The sequence below is a fragment of the Saccopteryx leptura genome, chromosome 8 (genome assembly GCF_036850995.1).
Source record: "Saccopteryx leptura isolate mSacLep1 chromosome 8, mSacLep1_pri_phased_curated, whole genome shotgun sequence".
In the NCBI taxonomy this organism is placed as follows: Eukaryota; Metazoa; Chordata; class Mammalia; order Chiroptera; family Emballonuridae; genus Saccopteryx; species Saccopteryx leptura.
In genome coordinates, this window is record NC_089510.1 from 50,569,143 (window position 1) to 50,592,937 (window position 23,795).

At 36.1% G+C, this 23,795-nt stretch overlaps 1 protein-coding gene and 1 pseudogene across 4 annotated transcripts in view; both read left to right on the forward strand.

Annotated features, from left to right (window-relative positions):
• The window catches only part of STXBP5L (syntaxin binding protein 5L), a 351,861-nt gene that overhangs the window by 287,028 nt on the left and 41,038 nt on the right, over positions 1-23,795 (forward strand). For all 4 annotated transcript variants that reach the window (XM_066347937.1, XM_066347939.1, XM_066347938.1 and 1 more), the window contains one exon: positions 22,455-22,625. In XM_066347937.1, coding sequence (XP_066204034.1) covers positions 22,455-22,625 — 171 coding nt within the window. The remainder of the gene's footprint in view (positions 1-22,454; positions 22,626-23,795) is intronic.
• On the forward strand, positions 15,270-15,301 carry LOC136380267 (U6atac minor spliceosomal RNA; annotated as a pseudogene).

Consider the following 23,795-nt stretch of genomic DNA (forward strand, 5'->3'; position numbering starts at 1 on the left):
AAATAAAATTTCTGCTGATCTACTTACTGAGAGTACCTGGAGGCGGCCCCTAAGTCTCTGCAGGTACTTGAAGATCTGGCATGTGAGAGCATGAATCAGTTACTTCTTACTGCTCCAGAGGTTAGAACTGGGACACGTTGGTAAGTGATCATGGAAAGCAGTTTAAGCTCAAAAGGGAAATCCTGTAGCAATTATAGCAAATCCCAAAATGGATGTTTTTTTAAATACCTTTGAAGGTTTCTGTTGTGGAACTGTTCTAACAGGATGTCAAGAATGTTATAAAAGAAATACTTAGACTGAGGGAATATTTGTCTAGACCGCTAAGATTTCTTAGAGCCAGGATTTTCCATCTTTTCTGTGCAGTGTGGTAAGCCAGTGAGTAGTGAGAAGTCTGGATTTCTCATTTTCTTCCCTTTGGCTAATACTATGAAATTATAGTGGTAGTTATGCTTAGCTTAGATAACAGTAAAAATAAAGAAATTCAGAGCTGCAATCCTAAGGGGCACATTGCAAAGATTAATATGTATTGTTTTCATTCTATACATTTCCAAGACTATTTCCCTCTTAATCCCTCTTGCCTCATATATCTTCCAATCCCAATTTCTCAAATGTTGATGTGTAACATATTACATCTGAACATACTTTCTCCCTCTGCTTAGCCCTCTTCAGAATAACCCTTCACCCCACCTTCTGGCTTTACCAGTTTTTTCCCCCAACATTCATTGAGGAAACACTTACTGTATACTGATTCTATGTCAATATTTTATTAGGCAGTGAGAATGCAATCCCTATCTTTGGAGAACTCCCAAGTTCCAGGATGTTAGTGGGTAGTAGACAGAGTGAAAAAAAAAAGCAAGCATAATACAATGTGTTAGGTATAAGGAGATGTGCACAGGTGCTCTGAACATTAAGAAAATAGCATCAGATGAAGGCTTAAGTTTGAGTCTGCCTTCACATAGGTGATTTTTTGAGCTGCCTTGAAGAATGAGTAGGAGTTTACTAGTTGAACTAGGGAAGAAGAGGATCATTCCATGCATAAATAACAGAGGACTTTTATTAACATTGTTATTAAAGAAGTTCCCTATTTAATCCCACAATCTAACCGTTCCCTTTCCCTCCCTGTAACACACTGAGGATGGAGTTTGTGTGGGAACCCCAGTTTCCTGGTAGGAAGTAGTCTAAAGGAAGCCAGAGAACTAAGTGGCAAAGTAGAGGTGGGAATCCCTAAAACTGGACCAGACTTGAGAGCCAGAGTAAATTAGATACTAGACATAGAAGGTGAATTTTTCATTACAATAGTGAGGAGTGGGAGGGCATCTGACACCGTGGTCACTGTCCTGCTGTATGCATCTGGGCTTATTGACCAATAGGCAGGAACTCTGGCCTCTTTTTAAAAGCACCTTTGTAATCCACTTTTGAAATAATTAATACTATATAGATATGTTGAAGTACTTTATATAAAACCAAAATAGAAACAAAAAAGAAATTATAAAACAAATCTTTAAATTATAAAGAATTTATTTTTATTTAAAAAATCAAAAAGATTATTTTAAATGGTAAATATTTCACTCCCTTAGCTCATCTGCATTATGAAGAATTTTTTAACTATACTTTATTTGTAACCTCTTCTAAGGCGTAATTATTACATATACTTATATAGTTTGCCATGTTTTGATATAAGTAACATCTTTTTGTTTGTGTTGTTTATTCTAAACCCAAATTACTAAAACTTGATTTATTTATTTCCCCTTAATCTTGAATTATTTCCTAATGTCTTTTCAAAAAGAAAAGTGCCTGCTGCTATTATATTTACTAGAATAATAGTACTTAGGGTCTTTTCATAAGTAGCTTAGGATGGCATATTATAGTTAGCAAATGACAGCCCATAGACTAAATGCAGCTTGCCATGTATTTTGGTGTAACTTATAAATTAAGAATGGGTTTTAAAATTTTAAATGGTTGGATAAAATCAAAAGACGAGTAATATTTTATGACACACAAAAAGTACATTTGGATTTATATTATATTATAGGTTTTATAAAGTCTATTATAAAATGTATTTCAATCATATGCCAGCTGAAACATTAGAGATAGTCTCAAGAATATTAGCTGACATAAAAGAAAACTAAGCTGCAAATTGATAAAGTGATTTTTTTCAAAGCTGCTTATCTAGGTGGTAACAATTCAGAAATTTGTTAGCCATGTTTTCTCATTTTAAATTGAATATTCTTTCTACTATATCATTTGGCATCTTTATTTTAAAATAACTTTACTGTTGTAAAATATTAGTCATTAGAAAGTTAATTGTTAGTATCAATATGAGTCTTAAAGTATTGACAGAAAAAATCTCTAATATGATTTGCCCTAATGCATTACAGTTAAATATTTTTATGAGATGGCCAATGTAAAATTTTTAATAGATAAATAAGTAATGTTTTTTGATAAATTGCTGGAGTTATTTTGATTTATTCAAACATTTTATGATAACATAATTAAGTTTATTTTAAAATATTTTGTATTTTCAGGATTTTTTAATCTACTGAATTTAACATTATAGTGTTCAATAGTGAAGTCGTTTTACCTGCCATAGGCATGGTAAAGTTTCTTTAACTACCTCATATACCTCTATAACGGAATTTTCTTTCTATTTCAAAAACATTGCAAAGTTCATCAGTTTTTACCGTTGTCATTATTTTTACTACCTAATTTATTTAATGCAATATGTCTTAACCTATTAGATTCATCTAAAATTTATTTTTGGTTCTTTCCAAATTATATAAGAAATCACTCCTCATACTACATGTGAAAAAAAAGTATGCATAGATACACTTAAATATTTAATGTAAGGACAATTACTTTTCTCATGTTTCAGTGTGCATAGTAAGTATTTACTACTAAGTGGCAATGAACTAACATTGAACAATATTTCTGCTTCTATACATGCTCACTAAATGTAATGTTTATCAGGATGTTAATAATATACTGTAAAACATACTGTTCCCCCACACACCTCTTTAATTTTATAATTAACAACTACCTTTTTCCTTTTTCTGTTGTTTCAGTCAAGGGATCAAGAAAGTTAAGTCTGCCAACAGATCTTAAGGCTGATCTTGGTACGGTAGGCAAAAGCCAACAATTTTTAAGTTTTCTTACATTCATTTGGCTGAACATTTTTACCAACCAGTCCATGAATAACACAAGTTTTCTAGATGGCAGTGTTTGGTGTCTTTCCAAAAAAGCTTTCTAAAAATCACCATACAGTTCTGTTGGCAGCATTCAACATTTTGTTTAATAATCATTTTACAAAATTATGTTTTATAAATCATTACACACCAAGGTATATAATGTTTCATTTTCTTTTTATCATGAAAATGTTTTTAAACATTAAATAGTCACGCATATGGGTCTGTTGTGACTGTTATCATGTAAAAGTGCATTGTTTTTCTGGAATTAGTTTTTCTACTTTTATATTACTATCATTTAGAAGTAACGGTACTTTTAAAAAATCTGATATATAAAAGAATGGAATTTGGTCATTTTTTTTATTCTAGAGAAGTTATAGAAAATTTGATTCACTTTAGTTTACTTTTTTCATGATTGTAACTCTGAAATAAATAAAGCTTTATTAAATAGGCTTTCATATATTTTTGTTTTAGAACTTTTATCTGCTTGTTCCAGCATGGTTTTTCTTTTGTGAAATTTTATTTAATTGCCTTTTTTCAAATCACCTTTATTCTGACTTAAAACTATAGCATTAAATTCTACTAATATCACAGTTAAAGTAACAGAAATACAATAACTGGTTTTGCATTATTCTTAAGAATTTACAAACCTGTTTCCACATATGCTGTTAATAAATGGTAGATTAAAGTTTGAACCTAGATCACAGAACATAGTATTCAGAGTTTATGGAGCACATGGTCACATAATTCATCTCATTGTATCTAAATTAAACAACTGTTAGATAAGTAGTTCATTAAATTTAAAAGCTGATCACATAAAAATACTCTAAGGATTTGTTTAAATTAGATAATTATAGTATTCTTATTTTTTGTTTTGTATTTTATTACTGGCATTATAGTAGCTTTTAATTTTTTCTTTTTATTGAATTTAAATTTTAGTATTTTTAAAATGCAAAGCTCTAACATAGTAAACTAATTATCATTAGCTAAATATTATTAGTTCAATAAATAAATTATGAAGTCAATTAGTATTTTATAGTGTACTTAATGTTAGAGTATCTGACACATCTACTATGTGTCAGACACTATGTGATCTGATATGTACATATTATTTGAGATAAGGTAGGTGATATTGTTCCCACTTTACAAATGAATAACTTATGGCTATGAAAATTTTACATTTGTCTATAGCCACACAACTAGTAGCAAAATTGAATTTAAATCAAATATATGTCATTGCAAAGTTTATAATCTTATAACTACCTATTATTTTGTGTAGTATATACTCTGACAAACATCAAATGAAGACCATTTTTTAAATAACTTTTTTCCTTAGAGAACACGCGCATTCCTGTATTCACATTTCTACAATCAGAATATTTTTTCTAGATTGTTGAAAAGGAAAAATAAAAAAGAAAGAAAATTTCTAGCCCATTTTTATATTTTTAGAAGTCGTAAAGAAATCTTAGTTATAATTCTGATCTTGAAGTCTGTTAGGCATGGTTGTTATTAATAAACATGTTAATAAATAATTTATACCTATGTCAGTCTTGCTAAGTAAGTCTCCAATTATCCCCTTTTCAATTGTTTTATTCTCACTATTTTCATACATACTTTAAACAAAGATGAATTATGAAAACTCAGAGATATATAAAATATAAAATAGTCAAGTGCTTGTTACTTTACTAAAGGATATCTTGCACTTAAAAGGATTCACAATAAAATTTTATTAAATCTCTATTTCTAAATATGTAATCAATGTAGTATTATTTTTAAAAATTGTTTCCAGCCCTAGCTGGTTGTCTCAGTGGTAGAGCGTTCACCTGGCATGTGGAAGTCCCAGGTTCAATTCCAGGTCAGGATACACAAGGGAAATGACCATCTGCTTCTTCTGCTTCTCTACCCCTCCCCCTTTTCTCTTTCTCTCTCTCTCTCTCTCTCTCTCTCTCTCTCTCTCTCTCTCTCTCTCCCCCCCCACCCCCCCACAGCCATGGCTCAATTGATTCAAGCTCCTCTCTCTCGGTGCTGAGAATGGCTCCCTAAAGCCTCTACCTCAGGAGCTAAAAATAGCTCAGTTGCAAGCATTGGCCCCAGATGGGGGTCACCAGGTGGATCCCAGTCAGGGTACATGTGAAGTCTATCTCCCCTCTTTTCACTTAAATTTAAAAAAAAAACTGTTTCCCACAAATTTCCAGAAAAAAAAATTATAAGGCTCTGAAAGAGGATAAATGGCTGCCTGTATGTTAATTCTTCCAATGTAAAACCTTAAGGTAAATATATACCTTAAGTTGCTTATAACATGCTTTAGGAAAAATACCAAATAGTGTATAATCTATTAATGAAGGAGGAAGGTGTTTAGGAAGCTATTGCAGTAGACCAAATGATAGCCTGAAGTTAGATAACAACAAAGAAAATGAACTGGAGGAGAGAAGGAATTACTATAGGAGATTTTACAACTGAAGGTACTGGGAAGAGGGCATAAGAAGAGGCAAGGACAACTACAGAATGTTGAGAATAGCTCTCATGGAGGATACCTGATTGAGAGGAAAGAAAAATGAGTTTGAGTTGCTACAGGGACTTGTTATGTTAACCAATTAGAAATGTAGAGCTGCAGTATAGGGCAGGGGTCCCCAAACTTTTTATACAGGGGGCCAGTTCACTGTCCCTCAGACCATTGGAGGGCCAGACTATAAAAAAACTATGAATAAATCCCTATAAACACTGCACATACCTTATTTTAAGGTACAAAAACAAAACAGGAACAAATACAATATTTAAAATAAAGAACAAGTAAATTTAAATCAACAAACTGACCAGTATTTCAGTGGGAACTATGCTCCTCTCACTGACCACCAATGAAAGAGGTGCCCCCTCTGGAAGTGCGGCAGGGGCCGGATAAATGGCCTCAGGGGGCCGCATGCAGACCGCGGGCCGTAGTTTGGGGACCCCTGGTATAGGGGGTAATCTCAAGCGCAAATTAATAACACTCATCTATCTAAAGATATTAGTAACAGTAAAAATCTCATAAATTGACGCTTATGTAGTTAGAACCCCTAAGTAGTTAGTGTTTTATGAAGTAATTGACAAATTCATGAAAATTTGCTTTATAACATTTTTTTTAATTTTTAAATTTTATTTAGAAAATTTACATTAATAGGGTGTCATTGATCAATAAGAATACATAGGTTTCAGGTAAACGTTTCTGTAGCATTTGAACTGTTGATTGCATCATATACCGATCACCTGAAGTCAAATCATCTTCTGTCACCTTATATTTATCCCTCTTTTCACCCTTCCCCTCACCCCCTCTTCCAAATCCCCCTCCTCCTGTCCTCCTCCCCCTGGTAACCACTTCACTGTTATCTGTGTCCACAAGTCTCAGTTTTATATCCACTTATGTGTGAAATCATACAGTTCTTAGCTTTTTCTGATTTACTTATTTCACTCAGTATAATGTTCTCAAGGTCCATCCATGTTGTTGTAAATGTCAGTATGTCATCATTTCTTATGGCTGAGTGGTATTCCATTGTATATATGTACCTTTGTTGTACCATTGTATATATGTATCTTGTATATATGTATCCTTTGTTAAGTTTATTATTTTTGTTGCAGTTGTAAAAGGAATTGTTTTTTCAGTTCATGTTCCAGTGTTTCATCATTGACATATAGGAAAGCAGTGGACTTTTGTATATTGATTCTGTATACTGAAACATTCAGTATTGGTTTATTATTTCTAATAGTTTTTTGGTGGAGTCTTTGGGTTTTTCTAAATACAGGATCATGTCATCTGCAAAAAGTTATACCTTTACTTCTTCTTTCCCAGTATGGATGCCTTTTATTTTTTAATCTTGCCTGATCGCTCTGTCTAAAACTTTCAGAACTATGTTGAATAAGAGTAGAGAGAGTTGGCAGCCTTGTCTTCTTCCTGATTTTAGAGGAAAAGTCTTCACTTTTTCACCATTTAGTATAATATTAGCTGATAGTTTGTCATATATGGCCTTTATTATGTGGAGATACTTTCCTTTGATTGTGATTTTATTGAGTGTTCTAAACATAAAGGGATGTTGAATCTTATTGAATACATTTTCTGCATCTACTGATAGGATTATATGATTATTTTTGTTCTTTGTTTTGTTGATGTTGTGTATTATGTTGATCAATTTCCATATGTTGAACCACTCCAGTGCTCTGGGAATGAATCCCACTTGATCATGATGTATTATTTTTTTAATGTGTTGTATTCAAATTGCTTGTACTTTGTTTAAGATTTTTCCATGTGTATTCATTAGAGATATTGGTTTGTAATTTTTTTTGTCTTTTCCTTGCCAGGTTTTGGTATGAGGGTTATGTTGGCCTCATAAAATGTGTTGGGGAGTACTGCTTCTTTTATTTTTGGGAAGACTTTGAGAACGATAGGTACCAAAACTTTGAATGTTTGATAGAATTCCCTAGTGTAGCCATCTGGCCCTGGATTTTTGTTTAGGGGGAGGTTTTTGATAGTTGTTTCTATTTCCCCCCTGTTTATAGGTCTACTTAGATTTTTCACTTCTTTGTGACTCAGTCTAGGAAGATTGTATCATTCTAGGAATATTTATCCATTTTCTCTAAATTGTTGAATTTGGTGGCATATAATCTTTCATAGTATTCTACTGTGATCCTTTGTATATCTATGATGTCTGTGGTAATTTCTCCTCTTTTATTTTGGATTTTGTGTATATGAGTCCTTCCTCTTTTTTCCTTAGTGAATCTAGCCTTGTAGATTTCATTGATCTTTTCAAAGAACCAGTTCTTTGTTGTATTAATTTTTCTATACTTTTTTTATTCTCTATTTCATTTAGTTCTGTTCTAATTTTCACTATTTCCTTTCTTCTGCTGATTTTGGATTGCCTTTGTTCTTCTTTTTCTAGTTTCTTAAGGTGTGATGTTAGGTAGTTTACTTGGGATCTCTCTTGTGTCTTAAATTACACCTGTAATGATATAAGCTTTCCTCTTATGACTACTTTTGCTGCATCTCTGCATTTCATGTTGTCATTTTCATTTGTCTCTATATGTCTTTTGATCTCTGCTTTTATTTATTCCTCGACCCAGCCATTTTTTAGAGGTACAAGTATGTTGTTTAATTTCCAAATTTTTGTGGGTTTCTTTACTTCCTTTTTGCAGTTGAATTCTAATTTCAAAACCTTATGATCAGAAAATATGCTTGGTATTATTTCAATCTTCCTGAATTTGTTGATGTTAGTTTCATGGCCCAACTTATATCCTTGAGAATGTTCCATGCGCACTGGAGAAGAATGTACAATCTGATATTTTGGGATGAAATGTCCTACATATGTCTAATATGTCCATTTGGTCCAGAGTGTCATTTAAAACTGATATTTATTTTTATTTGGATGATCTATCTAAAGCCATCAATGGTGTGTTGGGATCTCCAAGTATAATTGTGTTTTTGTCTATTTCTAGTTTTAGATTAGTTAGTAGATGTCATATATTTTGGTGATCCCTCTTTTGGTGCATATATATTCATCAGTGTTATGTCATCTTCTTGATACAGTCCCCTTTATCATAATGAAATGTCCATCTTTGTCTCTGGTTACCTTTGTTGTCTTGAAGTCAGCATTGTCAGATATGAGTAGGGCTACATCTGCTTTCTTTTGGAGGTTATTTGCTTGGAAAATTGTTTTCCAAACTTTCACTTTGAGTCTACTTTTGTCCTTGCAGCTCAGATGTGTCCTTGACAGCAGCATACGGTTGGGTTTTGCTTTTTGATCATCTGCCTCTTTATTGGTGAGTTCAGCCCATGTACATTCAGGGTAATTATTAACACTTGAGGAGTTCCTATAGCCATTTTATGTTTTGTTTTCTGATAGCTCTGTGTCTTGTTTGGTTCTTCTCTTTTTTGTTTCAATTGTTTTATTGTGGTAGTATTCAATACTTCTTTCCCATTTCTTCTTTTTTTTAAGTTGTATCTTTCAGTAGTGTCATTTCTGTGGATGGTTATCATTAGGTTATTAAGAGAAAATTTATCATATGTACAAGAGTCTTTTGTCTTATGAGTGCTTCTGCATTTCATCTTCTTTGCTACTGCATATTTTTATACTCTCCCATTTTATGTAATTGTTGTCACAGATTATTATTGTTTTTAGTTTAACTTTGTTGGGACTTCTACCTGTAGTTTTGATTTGTTTTGTTTTTTGTGTCTGGTAGAATAACCCCCTTGAGTATTTCCTGAAATGGGGTTTTTCTGGTGCTAAATTTCCTTAGCTTTTGTATGTCTGTAAAATTTTTCATTTCTCCTTCATTTTTGAAGAATAACTTTGAAGGATATAGTATCAATGGCTGGTAATTCCTCTCTTTCAGTATTTTGAATGTCTGGGTCCACTCTCTTCTGGCCTGTAGACTTTCTGCTGCGAAGTCTGATGACAACCTAATAGATTTTCCTTTATACATTATATTCTTTTCCCTAGCTACCATGAAGATTCTTTCTTTTTCATTGATTTTTGACAATTTTATTATGATATGCCTTAGAGTAGGTCTGTTAGAGTTGTAGTAACTCATCATTCTGTTTGCTTCTTGGAATCAAGGCTCTAACTCTCTCCACAGACCTCAGAAATTTTCACCCATTATTTGTTTGAATAGGCCCTCCATTCCCTTTTCCCTCTCTTCTTCGTCTGATATGCTCATTATTTTTATATTGCTTTTTCTGATGGAGTCAGACTTATAGAGCTTTCTGTTTTCTGAATTTGTGAATTTATCTCCTCTTCTCTTTTTTTTTTTTTTTTTCTTTTCATTTTTCTTAAGCTGGAAACGGGGAGAGACAGTCAGACAGACTCCCGCATGCGCCCGACCGGGATCCACCCGGCACGCCCACCAGGGGCGAGGCTCTGCCCACCAGGGGGCGATGCTCTGCCCATCCTGGGCGTCGCCATATTGCGACCAGAGCCACTCTAGCGCCTGAGGCAGAGGCCACAGAGCCATCCCCAGCGCCCGGGCCATCTTTGCTCCAATGGAGCCTTGGCTGCGGGAGGGGAAGAGAAAGACAGAGAGGAAGGCGCGGCGGAGGGGTGGAGAAGCAAATGGGCGCTTCTCCTTTGTGCCCTGGCCAGGAATCGAACCCGGGTCCTCCGCACGCTAGGCCGACGCTCTACCGCTGAGCCAACCGGCCAGGGCGCCTCTTCTCTTTGTAGCATCTTTAGTTGCCTGTCTTTGATGTCACTGATTCTTTTCTCTATCTGGCTTTTTCTATTAGCTAAACTTGCTACCTCAGTCTTGAATTCATGTACTGAGTTCTTCATCTCTGTTTTTAAAGCTCAATCTCCTTGGTGATGCATTCATTTTGTTCATTAATTTGTTTTTTGAGCTCATTAAGTTGCCTATTGATGTCTTCTCTCACCTCATTGAGTATTTTAAGAACTTCAATTTTGAATTCTCTATCATTTAATTCAAGGTTTTTATGTGATTGAGATATTTTCTGGAGATTTTTTATTTTCTTTCTGAACTATATCTTCGTCTTGTGTAGCCATGGTATTCAATTTCTTCTTCCTTGATGGCATCTGAAAGTGTATTATTAAGAACCAAAAGAAGAAAAAACTAACAAAAATGAAAAATTAAAATAAAAAGTATAAAAGTTTTAAAAATTATAACAGGTAAAGAAAAACCACAGAAAAATAATTGAAAACAAACCAAAAAAATCAAAAACAAAACACTCACAGTAAATGAGAATAAGAAATATAAAAATGAAAGAAAATGAAATTTAAAAGAATAAATGCAAAATAGAGTAAGAAGAAGAAAAAGAGAATAAAGGGGAAAAAGGAGAAATAAATTTTAGTTTTGAGAGGTTTCTTCCAATAGGTGTTGCTGTATTACAAGTTTTAGCTTTATGAAGTTCCTGGGCTGTCCTCTGCTGAGATGTTGCTGTGGCAATGATGTAGCAGGACTGCAGTTCTGTTGGGCGGGCATGTTGTGAGGGCTTTAAGGCTTCAGCCTTACTGCTTCAGCTTTGCAGCTTCAGCTTTCTGGATTTACATCTTTAGCAATGGTGATCTCAGGCTTTTGAGCACTCCTTCCCATGTCTGAACAGACCTGGGGATGGACATGGAGCACCTCTGTTCTTCAGGGGAGAGAGTAGCTCTGGAGAGCTAGCTGTGGAGTTTGTCTCTGCCAATCCCCATGCCGCATGGTGAGGGAGGCAGGATCTGGGAGGCTGGGGTGCTGCACATTATATTTATCTGTCTTTGCTGAGTGCAGGCTGCAAGCAGACTGCCAGAACACTGGTCACGACCCCATGCTCTGGATGCTTTGGTTTATCTCCCCCTCTGCCCTCCTGGCAGAAGCAGACCCGGTCACTCCAAGTTTCCCTCTTTGTACCCTTCAGACAAAATCCAGAAAGCCTGAGCTTCCCACTTCCCCATAGTTCAGCAGAGGAAAAAAAACCTAGTCACTCCAGGTTTGTCTCTTCTCATCTCCAAAGCCCAGTGCAAATGAATTTTATCTTCTGTCCCCCTTTTCACCCTATCACACCTTTAATCTATTTGGTGCATATATCTTTCAGGCATGCCTGCAAACCTAGCTGGAGTTTCTTCACTGCATTATAGTTGTTCAATTTGTTGAAATTTCAAGGGGAAAGATCATATCTCTCATACTGCCATTACTCTGACATCATCCTGTGTATTCTCATAAAGTAAGATTTAATGACTGTAATAAGATTGAAATTATATCAAGCTTCTTTTCTGACTACAATGATATAACACTAGAAATCAATTATAAGAAGAAAACTGGAAATTTCACAAATATATAGAGATTAAGCAGCATGCTACTGAACAACCAGTGGGTTAAAGGATAAATTAAAAGAGAAATTTTAAAATATCTTCTGAGAAATGAATATGGAAATATAATATACCAAAACATATGGCATATAGGTAAAGCAATTTTAAGAGGAAAGTTTATAGTGATAAACACCTACATTAAGAAACAAGGAAATCTTACCAGGAGGTGGCACAGTGGATAGAGCATTGACCTGGACATAGAGGACCCAGGTTCAAAACCCCAAGGTCACCAGCTTGAGAACAAGCTCATCTGACTTGAGTGCAGATGCACCAGCTTGAGTGTGGGGTTGCAAGCTTGAGCATGGGAGCACAGACATGACTCCATGGTTGTTGGCTTAAGCCCAAATGTCACTGGCTTGAAGCCCAACATCACTGGCTTGAACTCAAGGTTGCTGGCTTAAGCAAGGGTTCACTGGCTCGGCTAGAGCCCCCAGGTCAAGGCACATATGAGAAAGCAATAAATGAACAACTAAGGTGCCACAACAAAGAATTGATGCTTCTCATATCTCTCCCTTCCTGCATGTCTGTGTTTGTCCCTCTCTCTGTCCCCTCCTCCATTTAAAAATAAAAAAAGAAACAAGAAAGACCTTAAACATATACTTCAAAGAATTAGAAAGATATCAAATGAAGCCCAAAATTGGTACAAGGAAGGAAAAATCAGAGCAGAAATGAGTGAAATGTAGACCAAAAAGACAGTAGCGGGAAAAAAGTAGGAAAAAAAAGACCACAGTAAAGATGAATGAAAGTAACAGCTAGTTTTCTGCAAAGATAAACAGACAAACTTGAAGTCAGATTTACCAAGAAAAGAAGAGGACTCAAAACTAGAGTAAAAGCAGGAGACATTACAACTGATACTTCAGAAATACAAAGGATCATAAGAGGCTACTATAAACAACTACACTCCAACAAACTTGAAAACCTAGAAGAAATGGATCAATTTGTAGAACCATACAAAGATTGAATTGTGAAGAAACAGAAAATCTGGACAGACCAATTACTAGTAAGGAGATAGTAAGTAAGATTGAATCAGTAATCAAAAACCTCTCAATAAAAGAAAGTCCAGAGCCAGGTGGCTTCACTGGTGATTTCCATCGAAAATTCAAAGAATCAATACCAATTTTTCTCAACTCTTCTCAAAAGATAGAAGAGAAGGAAACATTTCTACACTCATTTTAAGTACAGCATTATCCTGGTACCAAAATGAGACAAGGACACTCCAAGAAAATTATAGGCCAAATATCTATGATGAACAGAGATGCAAAATTCCTCAACAAAATAAATTTACTACATTAAAATAGCAATACAAATTTTACAGTACATTAAAAGGATTTTTTTTTTCTGTATTTTTCTGAAGCCGGAAACGGGGAGAGACAGTCAGACAGACTCTCGCATGCGCCTGACTGAGATCCACCCGGCACGCCCACCAGGGGGCGACGCTTTGCCCACCAGGGGGCGATGCTCTGCCCCTCCAGGGCATCACTCTGTTGCAACCAGAGCCACTCTAGCGCCTGGGGCAGAGGCCAAGGAGCCATCCCCAGTGCCCGGGCCATCTTTGCTCCAGTGGAGCCTCGGCTGCGGGAGGGGAAGAGAGAGACAGAGAGGAAGGAGAGGGGGAGGGGTGGAGAAGCAGATGGGCGCTTCTCCTGTGTGCCCTGGCCGGAAATCGAACCCGGGACTTCTGCACGCCAGGCCGACGCTCTACCACTGAGCCAACCGGCCAGGGCCACATTAAAAGGATTTTATGTTCAAGTGGGATTTATTCCATGGATGAAGGATGATTCAACATCTGCAAATCAATGTGATACATTAACAAAGATAAGGATAAAAATCACATGATCACCTCAATAGATGAAGAAAAAGTGTTTGACAAAATTTAATATCTACTTATGTTGAGTGGATATAGAGGTTTCTCTATATGTAATAAAGACCATGCATGAGAAGCCCACACCTAACATCATACTTAGCAATGAAAAACTGAAAGCTTTCCCTTTAATATCAGAAACAGGACAAGGATGGCTACTCTCACTACTTTTATTCAAAATAGTACTAGAAGTTCTAGCCAAAGAATTTAAGCAAAAAAGAAATAAAAGTTATTCAAAATGGAAAGGAAAAAGTACAATTGCCTTTATTTCAAATGACATATATAAAAAACTCTAAAGATTCCACCAAAAAACAGAAATATAAATGAATTCGGAAAAGTTGGAGGATAGAAAATCAATATACAAATTCAGTTGCATTTCTATACACTAACAACAGAATATTAGAAAGAGTAATTAAGAAAATCACATTTATAATTACATCAAAAACAAATACCTAGGAATAAATCTAACAAAGGAGGTAAAAGATCTGTAAACTGAAAACTATAAGACACTAATGAAAAAAATTAGAAACAAATAAATGTAAAGATATTTCATTCTCATAATTAGAGAAATTCACATTGCTAAAATATTCATACTACCCAAAGCAATCTACAGATTTAATGCAATTTCTATTAAAATATTCTCATGACAGTTTTTACAGAAATAGAAAATAAATCCTAAAATTGTATGAAACCACAAAGACCCCAATAGCCAAAGCAATACTGAGAAAGAAGAACAAACCTAAAAGCATCACACACTTTCTGGTTTAAACTATATTACAAAACTATAGCAATCAAAACAGTATTGGCACTAAAGCTCAATAGAACAGAATAGAGAGCCCACACATATATGGTCAATTAATTACAACTTAGGGGCCAAGAATATACAATAAGAATAAATAGTCTCTTCAATAAATGGTGCTGAAAAAACTGGACAGCCACATGCAAACGAATAAAACTGAACCACTATACTGCATACACAAAAAAATGACTAAAAATGGATTAAATACTTGAATATAAGACCTGAAACAGTAAAACTCCTAGAAAAAAAAGTAGGAGGTAAGCTCCTTGACACAGGCCTAAGCACTAATTTTTTGGATTTTACATCAAAGGCAAGGGAAACAAAAGCGAAAATTAACAAGTGGGACTTACATCAATTTAAAAGGCTTTTGTACAGCAAAGAAAACCATCAACAAAGTGAAAAAGTAACCTATGGAATGGGAGAAAATATTTACAAATCATATATCTGCTAAGAGATTAATATTCAAAATACTGGCTGGGACAAAAGTAGGTTTACAGTTGTATGTGAAACAGTTTTTATTTTTGTATTATTTATTAATTATTGAATTATTTTCGATATGAACAACTGTAAACCTACTTTTAACCCTGTTTATAAAAAGTCATACAGTGTTGTATGAAAGGAGAGAAGGTTAGCATAAAAAGTCATACAACGTAATAGCAAAAAAAAAATACTAATTTTAAAATGGGCAAAGAAACTGAATTCTGGGCCCTGACCGGTTGGCTCAGTGGTAGAACGTCGGCCTGGCCTGCAGGAGTCCCAGGTTCGATTCCCGGCCAGGGCGCACAGGAGAAGCGCCCATCTGCTTCTCCACCCCTCCCCCTCTCCTTCCTCTCTGTCTCTCTCTTCCCCTCCCGCAGCCAGGGCTCCATTGGAGCAAAGTTGGCCCGGGCGCTGAGGATAGCTCTGTGGCCTCTGCCTCAGGCACTAGAATGGCTCTGGTTGCAACAGAGTGACGCCCTAATGGGCAGAGCATCGCCCCCTGGTGGGCATACTGGGTGGATCCCGGTTGGGTGCATGCAGGAGTCTATCTGACTGCCTCCCCATTTCCAACTTCAGAAAAATCCAAAATAAAAAAAAGAAAAGAAACTAAATTCTGCAAAGAAAATACACAAATGACCAACTGGTACATGAAAATGTACACAGTATCACAAATCATTAGAAAAATGCAAATCTAAACCACAATGAGATATCACCTTACACCTGTTAGAATGGGTACCATCAAAAAGAAATGTGTTGGTGAAGATGTAGAGAAAAGGGAACTCTTGTATGCTATTGGTAGGAATATAAACTGGTGTAGTCCTCAAAAATTAACAATAGATCTACCATATTATCCAGCAATTCCATTTCTGTGTATATAGCTAAAAGAAATAAAAACAGGATATCAAAGAAATATCTGCACTCCCATGTTCATTTCAGCATTATTCACAATAGCCAAGATATGGAAACAACCTAAATGTCCATGTCCATCAACAGATGAATGGATAAAAAGATGTGAGATACACACACACACACACACACACACACACATCACAATGGATAATATAGACAAGATTATTCTGCCATGAGAAAGATGGAAATTTGCCATTTGTATTAATACAGATGGACCTTGAAGGCATTATGAAAGTGAAATAAGTTAGACAGAAAGACAAATACTGCATGGCATCAATTATATGCAGAACCTAAAAATAAAGTCAAACTCAGAAACAGTAGAAAAGTGGTTTCTACTGGGGGCTTACATAGGGAAAATGGAGAGAGGTTTGTAAAAGGGTACAAACTTTTAGTTATAAGATGAGTAAGTTCTGAGGATTTGATGTTTAACATGGTGACTACAGTTGACAACATTGATATATGTAATTGAAACTTGCTGATACAGTAGAACTTGAATGTTCTTACCAAAATAAATAAATATGTGAGGTAATGGGTGTGTTAATTAACTAGATGGTGGGAAACATTTCACAATGCATACATTTATCAAATCACCACAATGTATACTTTAAATAACTTACAATTTTTAGGTTAATTATGCCTTGATGAAGTTGAAACTATTTAATTAAACATTGTTATTCTAAGTTAAACATTCAGTCATCAGTGACAAAGCCTAAAGCAATGTTTTCAGTAAGATTGTTTTCCTTAAAACTGTAAATTTGGTCCCAAATAGTTTTTTTAAATCCACTTAAATAGTTGTTAAATGCAATAGAAATTAAACTTGAAAAAAAAAAGAAACGATTGAGAAGTGAAAAGGAAAAAGCTCTTTGAAAGTTTGGATTTCATAAACAACATTAAATTTGAAGTATACATCTGTACTCATTCAAGGCATTTTAACTTTGATAAGAAAATCACAGCCATGAAAACTTTGCTACAGAAGAATCAGATTAAAGCCTGAATAAAAATAAAGCTGAATTAAAGGAGAAGTCTGTCATTCAGTCCCTTTGGGTCACCAGCTTAAAATTCTTCAAAAAAAATGTCCTAAAAATAGCTTTAAAAACATCAAAAGGGTGAGCATAAAAGTACCAAAATATATAGCCTATTTCTTGTTTGACAGTCAAAAACACTGAAATAAAGACAAATTAAAAACTAGGTAAAACTCGGTTTTGGTGAGTGTGATGACAGAGATGTCCTCCTGTACCAGGCTCACAGTAGCACAGCTCCTAGTACTCAGGCCCCAGTATCACTGATGCTGAGTCACTGGCAGAGTGGTATCTTAACTAAAAATAACTCAACTCCAGTGTGGTTGGGCATTGGTTTGGGCTGCAAAGATGCTGAGCATACCTTTAAGTTTCTCCTGAGAGTTTGAGCTGCCTAATGACCTTTAATAAATTCTTTTCCTGCTTAAGCAAAGCAGTCAAGTAAACAACCAACATTAAATCAATCAACAAACCAACTTGTCCTCAGACTAGGGTTACATAATAAATGATTAAGAAAGGAGAGGAGGGGAAAAAAGAATTATTGCTAAACTATAAAAGTAAGCAAAGGTAAAATACTATGGGTTTCCGACCATTTTAACTAATTATTTAATATCGGTTGTATATTTTTATGGTTAAATACCAGCTTTTTATTTCATTTATTTTCATAGTTTTTAAAATCCAATGCTTATTTTGATTTAGCATTATGTTCAACATTTATTTCACCATAGAATTATCCTGTACGGCACAGGCATAATCTACTTTTTCACTTTCTGGGGATTGTACACTGTATTAAAGAGTTTAACCAGATTAGTTTATGAAGTATGCAACTAAATCTTCACTTATATTCTTCTATTAAGCTTTGTCAAGGACTATATTGAAAATAATTTCAATTGTATTCAATAAGCCATTTTTTCAGTAAATCACTTATATCTTACTACAATTAAACATGTTAAATCAAATTTTTATTTAAAGGCATAATAGAATCAGCCCATTTAAAGAAACTTGTAGATTTTTAAAATTTGGGATTCTTTCTGTAAAATAAAGAATAACAATTTTTCCTTTTGCTTTAATGTACTTATTGTTTTACAATTGAATTTTTTAGAATGTTGATTTTTCTCTGCATGACCTAGAGCTCCATACATGGGCTAAAGTACCACTATAATCATGGAGCAGTTCTAGGAAACAGAAACCATTCTAGCTGTGTTAATGCAGAAAGTGATTTAATACAAAAAACTAGGTGCTTATCAAATCACTGAAATATTGGAGGAGTAAACACTAAGCTTGGACTATAGGTATGAGTTTCATAATGAGGCCACCAAACAGACACCAAAGGAGCAAACATCTTTCCTTTCTGTTAGAAGCAAAGAATCGGAAGACTATTTCCAATCAATTGTTGAACTGAAGAGTGTATTGTTAAAAGATCAGGAATCTACTACAACTGGCTCTTGATATTCAAAAAAGCTTATGACTGGACATTGGAAAGCCGCTTTCAAAGCAAAATAAAGTAAAAGTCGCCCTTGCAGTAACACCAAAGCAGTGGAAACATGGCTTCCATTTCATTTTCAAATTAATTGCCAACTTTTTGAAAGGTCATGCTTTGAAGGAGCCCAAGCCTCCTGTAGAAGCCACACTTGACTGTCTCAACTGAATTCAGCCTTTGCCTCATTCCAACCTAGGCATGTGAGTGAAGAAGCCTCCAGAGGATTCCAAGCCCCAGCCATTCAAGTATCCCCAGCTGAAGCCCCAGACACCTTGCCTTAGCCTCCCGAAATCATGGCCCACAGAATCTGTGAACATAATCAAATGATTATTATTTTGCATCAGTAACATTTGTAGTGGTTTTTTATGCAACAAGAGTTAACCAAACACATCATATATATTTTACATTTCAATTCACTTAGCATTTCAGAAACATTTTTAAAGGTTATCATACTGTTATGTGATTATATACCACAATTTACCTAAAATTTTATGCTCAATTTTAAAGGATAGCTGATGCCCAATTTTTATCTATAAGAACTAACACTATAGTGAATAATTTTATCCATAGAGGTTTTGGGGGTTTTTTTGTTTGTTTGTTTGTTTGTTTGTTTGTTTGTTTTGTAGTTAGCATTATTTCTTTATTATAAATTTCCAGAATGACTGAGTCTGGGCTATGACCAAATTTCTTTCTAAATGTTCTGTTCATATCTATCTTGAACATTTAGCATGGTTTTTAAAGGTTTTAAAGAAAGCAAGTTTATTTTCATTTATTTTTAAAATTTAAGCACAAAAATTAAATCCTTCAATCAGCCCTATTGAAAACAGAAATATTTGGCCAAAAACCGTGGGCTGCCCCATAAATGGTAATGTACCTGAGGAAAATTTGGTCATTACAGTGCATGGAGGGGGGAGGGGGGAAAGAGACCAGCATGCTGAGTAATCTAATAATTGATACTGCCCAGTTACGAGCCGAAATGAAATAATATTCATATGAAATAGCCGACAAGAGATGGTAATAGCTAGGCAGTATCTTTGGCTTAGCAAGTGCAGGGGGTCCTGGCTAAGGAAACAAATTTTACTATTCCCAGGGCTCTGCCATCTACTCCCCCTGCCCCCTTTTTTTTAGCAAGAGAGCAAGGAAAGGAAAGAGATGAGAAGTATCAACTCATCGTTGGTGTCATTTTAGTTTTGCTTCTTATATGTTCCTTGACCAGGGGGCTCAAGCCAAGCCAGTGACCTTTGGGCTCATGCCAGCAACCTTGGATCATGTTAATGATCCCGTGCTCAAGACCGCAACCCCACACTCAAGCTGGATAAGCCCGTGCTCAAGCCAGATGAGCCCGCACTCAAGCCGAAAACATCAGGGTTTCGATCCTGGGTCCTCAGCGTCTCAGGTTGAAGCTCTATCCACCACCAGTCAGGCTGCCATATACTCTGTACCTGGCTAAGGCGACTGTGAGCCCATCCCACATTCCTCTGGACAAGCAGTGAGCTGTAGAATAAGGCATCACTTCTGAAGAAGGAGCATCTTGTCCTAACTGGTGTACCTAGAGGATGCTTATTATTGCAATTTGTACCCCAAAGTAGTGGCCATTTTCTAATTCATTCTAAGTCCTTGTTAGTGCCAACTGTTGCCCTCAGAGTTCTTCCTATTTATAAGAGTACATTAGGTAGTGCAGCAGGGATAGAGCCCTTGACTTCAGTCTCCCATTGGCTAACTCTTCATGGGATATTTCTGCCTTTCCACCTGGGAAAACTGGGATTTCTGAAGTCTTTGTTAGTGTGGACGATGATTGGCCCTAAAGGGCTTGGATCTCATTGTGCTTTACACAACCCACTCCTAAACCCTGCCACGTGATTTATGTGACCCTGTCTCCCAGCTTTTAAGTATACAGACAATGAGAAAATCATGATTAGAATCTTGCCTCCATGAATACTACTTTCCTAGTATCGGACAATTTTCTGAATCCCTTTTCCCCTGAGTTTCAGTTTCCTCATCTCCAAAATCAGGATAATAAAGCACATACCTTGCAGGGTTGTTGTGAAGATTAAATTTAAAAATTTGTATGAAATGCCTGGCATTTAAAATATTCAATAAATGTTAGCTTTCATTTTTAAAACATAGTATATAACACACTAGTGCATTCAAATAGTGAAACCTAATTCTCATCCTTGCACGATCTGCAAGGAAATCTAGGAAACATACAATTTTAAGTTTTCAAACTCTACGATACAGAATGGCTGTAACAGAATGGACACTGAGAGCCAGTTCCCCAACATGGATGTTAAACGTGGATTCTCCATTTAACTCTGTTTTCCTCTGAATGACCAAACAAGGATGTTTAAAATGCATTCTGAATATTGCAGAACTATGGGATGATATTTCAAATATTATTTTTAGCATTAAGAAAAATAACACATTTTTGTAGTTATATACACGTTTAAGTTATATCAAAACAGCTAAAGTGGCCCTGGCCGGTTGGCTCAGCGGTAGAGCATCGGCCTGGCGTGTGGGGGACCCGGGTTCGATTCCCGGCCAGGGCACATAGGAGAAGCGCCCATTTGCTTCTCCACACCCCCCCACTCCTTCCTCTCTATCTCTCTCTTCCCCTCCTGCAGCCAAGGCTCCATTGGAGCAAAAGATGGCCCGGGTGCTGGGGATGGCTCCTTGGCCTCTGCCCCAGGCACTAGAGTGGCTCTGGTCACGGCAGAGTGACACCCCGGAGGGGCAGAGCATCGCCCCCTGGTGGGCAGAGCATCGCCCCTGGTGGGCGTGCTGGGTGGATCCCGGTCGGGCGCATGCGGGAATCTGGCTGACTGTCTCTCCCCGTTTCTAGCTTCAGAAAAATACAAAAAAAAAAAAACAACAAAAACCAGCTAAAGTTACACACTAAATAAACAGTACTGTTTGTCTTAGAAATGAGCAGTTTTAATACTCTGAAACAAAAGTGACAGCAATCATCTTTGTTCTGAGTTTACCATTTACCAGGAAATGTTCCTGCATGTGATGGGCATTGTCACAAAAACTGCATGAGGCATATAATTATATTCCCAATTTACAAAAGAGGAAACTAAAGCATAAATACTTTAATAATTTGTAAAACTAGTAGATTTGAGTCTAGGCAGTCTAGCTATAGAGTGAATGTTAAGTATCATTCTTAATTGCACACAGTAAGATGCTTCCATCTCATAATTTAATCTACAAGTACTTGAAGTACTTCCAAAACTCATATAAATAGGTCTTTATTTAAATTAATCAAAAGACAGTTTATTACCATAACCTATTTTGTTTTGCCATTAACTGTTAGAATACATAGTGAGGGTATAGACTATTCAACTATGTTAACTAACAAATTTTAAAAATGAATCATATAGTATTTAATAAATAGGAAATTTGTGACTAACTAATGAAATTGTGACTACATTTTAAAATAGCAAGGACTGAGCCATCTTTATATGGTTTGAACAGAAAGAATTCTCACTATTTATTAATCTACACACTTGGATTTCTTTATATTAAGATTTAATTATGGTGCCTGACCAGGCGATGGAGCAGTGGATAGAGCATCGGACTGGGATGCAGAGGACCCAGGTTCAAGACCCCGAGGTTGCCAGCTTGAGCGCAGGCGCATCTGGTTTGAGCAAAGCTCACCAGCTTGGACCCAGGGTCGCTGGCTCAAGCAAGGGGTTCCTAGCTCTGCTGCAGCCCCACGGTCACGGCACATATGAGAAAGCAATCGATGAACAATTAAGGTGTCGCAAGGAAAAATTAATAATAGATGCTTCTCATCTCTCTCCATTCCTGTGTGTCTATCCCTATTTATCCCTCTTTCTGACTCTTTCTCTGAAAAAAAAAAAAGATTTAATTATGGTATTTATGCTGCCTTCTTTCTCTTGATACAGATCATGTGAATGGACACTGCACAAGTCCAACCTCTCAGAGTTGCAGTTCTGGGAAACGTCTTTCTAGTGCTGATGTTTCCAAAGTAAATCGCTGGGGTCCTGGAAGGCCACCGTTTCGAAAAGCACAGTCAGCCGCTTGCATGGAGATTTCTTTACCAGTTACTACAGAAGGTGGGTTAAACATACAATTTTTGTGAATACAATTAAAATTTGATGTACCGTGGTAACGGGAGCTTGATGGACAGGGATGGAGGTCATGTGTACTAGGTATTAAAGACTGGTCAACTCTGCTGACCTGTGGTGGTGCAATGGTTAGAGTGTTGACCTGGAACACTGAGGTTGCTGGTTCAAAACCCTGGGCCTGCCCAGTCAAGGCACATAAGGCAAGCAACAAGCAAGCTGTGAACAACTAAAGTGAGGCAACTATACTTCTCACTCCCCATCTCTCTCTTCTCTCTGTAAAAATCAATAAATAAAAATCTTTTTTTAAAAAAAACTAGTCAACTCTAGGCAATGAGTGACTGAGAGTCTGGTAGGGCTGTGACCATGACTCCAAGTCCATTCCATGCTGCACCTCCTTCTTCATCTCGAAATCCGAATGGCCTGCTTGTTGGTAGCTTCCCACCTCCTCTGTACAAAGGGGGGCCTATCCCTTAATCGATTTGCTACACTCCCAGTATAATTGAGAGTTTTTTCCATGACAGTGGTAAGCCTCTTGTGTCTCTACCTATAAAGTTATTTAATGTCTGGAAACCTTAATTTCTCATTGTCAAGTGCATATGACTAAGAAAAATGCAAGATATTGAAATCTAAAGTTTACAATTTCCTTCTCAGTGTATTTTAAAAAGGATTATTTGCTTACTACGGAATGATTGTGGGGGCAGGCAATAAAGTACAAGAGCCAGAAGGCCAGAAATTTTTAGAGAAGGAAAAAAAAGAAAGAAATCTTGTAACTTTGCTGCTAGTATTTTGCTGATAAAGAACTTGGAGGAGAGAGATAGAAAAAAATAATCTTAGATTTGCTAAGTTTACTCTATGTTATAAAGTAATTCTCCATTTATCACTCCTCAAAAATATTGATAGCAATGATCTATAAATATGTTATTCTTCAAATTTTTATATACATTTTTTTAGTTTTTATTGTTTATTTAGTATTACGCCTTACTAAATCTAGTCCATGGGCCTGACCAGGCAGTGGAGCATGGATAGAGCATTGGCCTGCGATCCTGAGGACCAAGGTTCAAAACCCTGAGGTCGCTAGCTTGAGCACAGGCTCACCAGCTTGAGTGGGGGATCATAGACATGACCCCTTGGTCACTGGCTTGAGCCCAAGGTCACTGA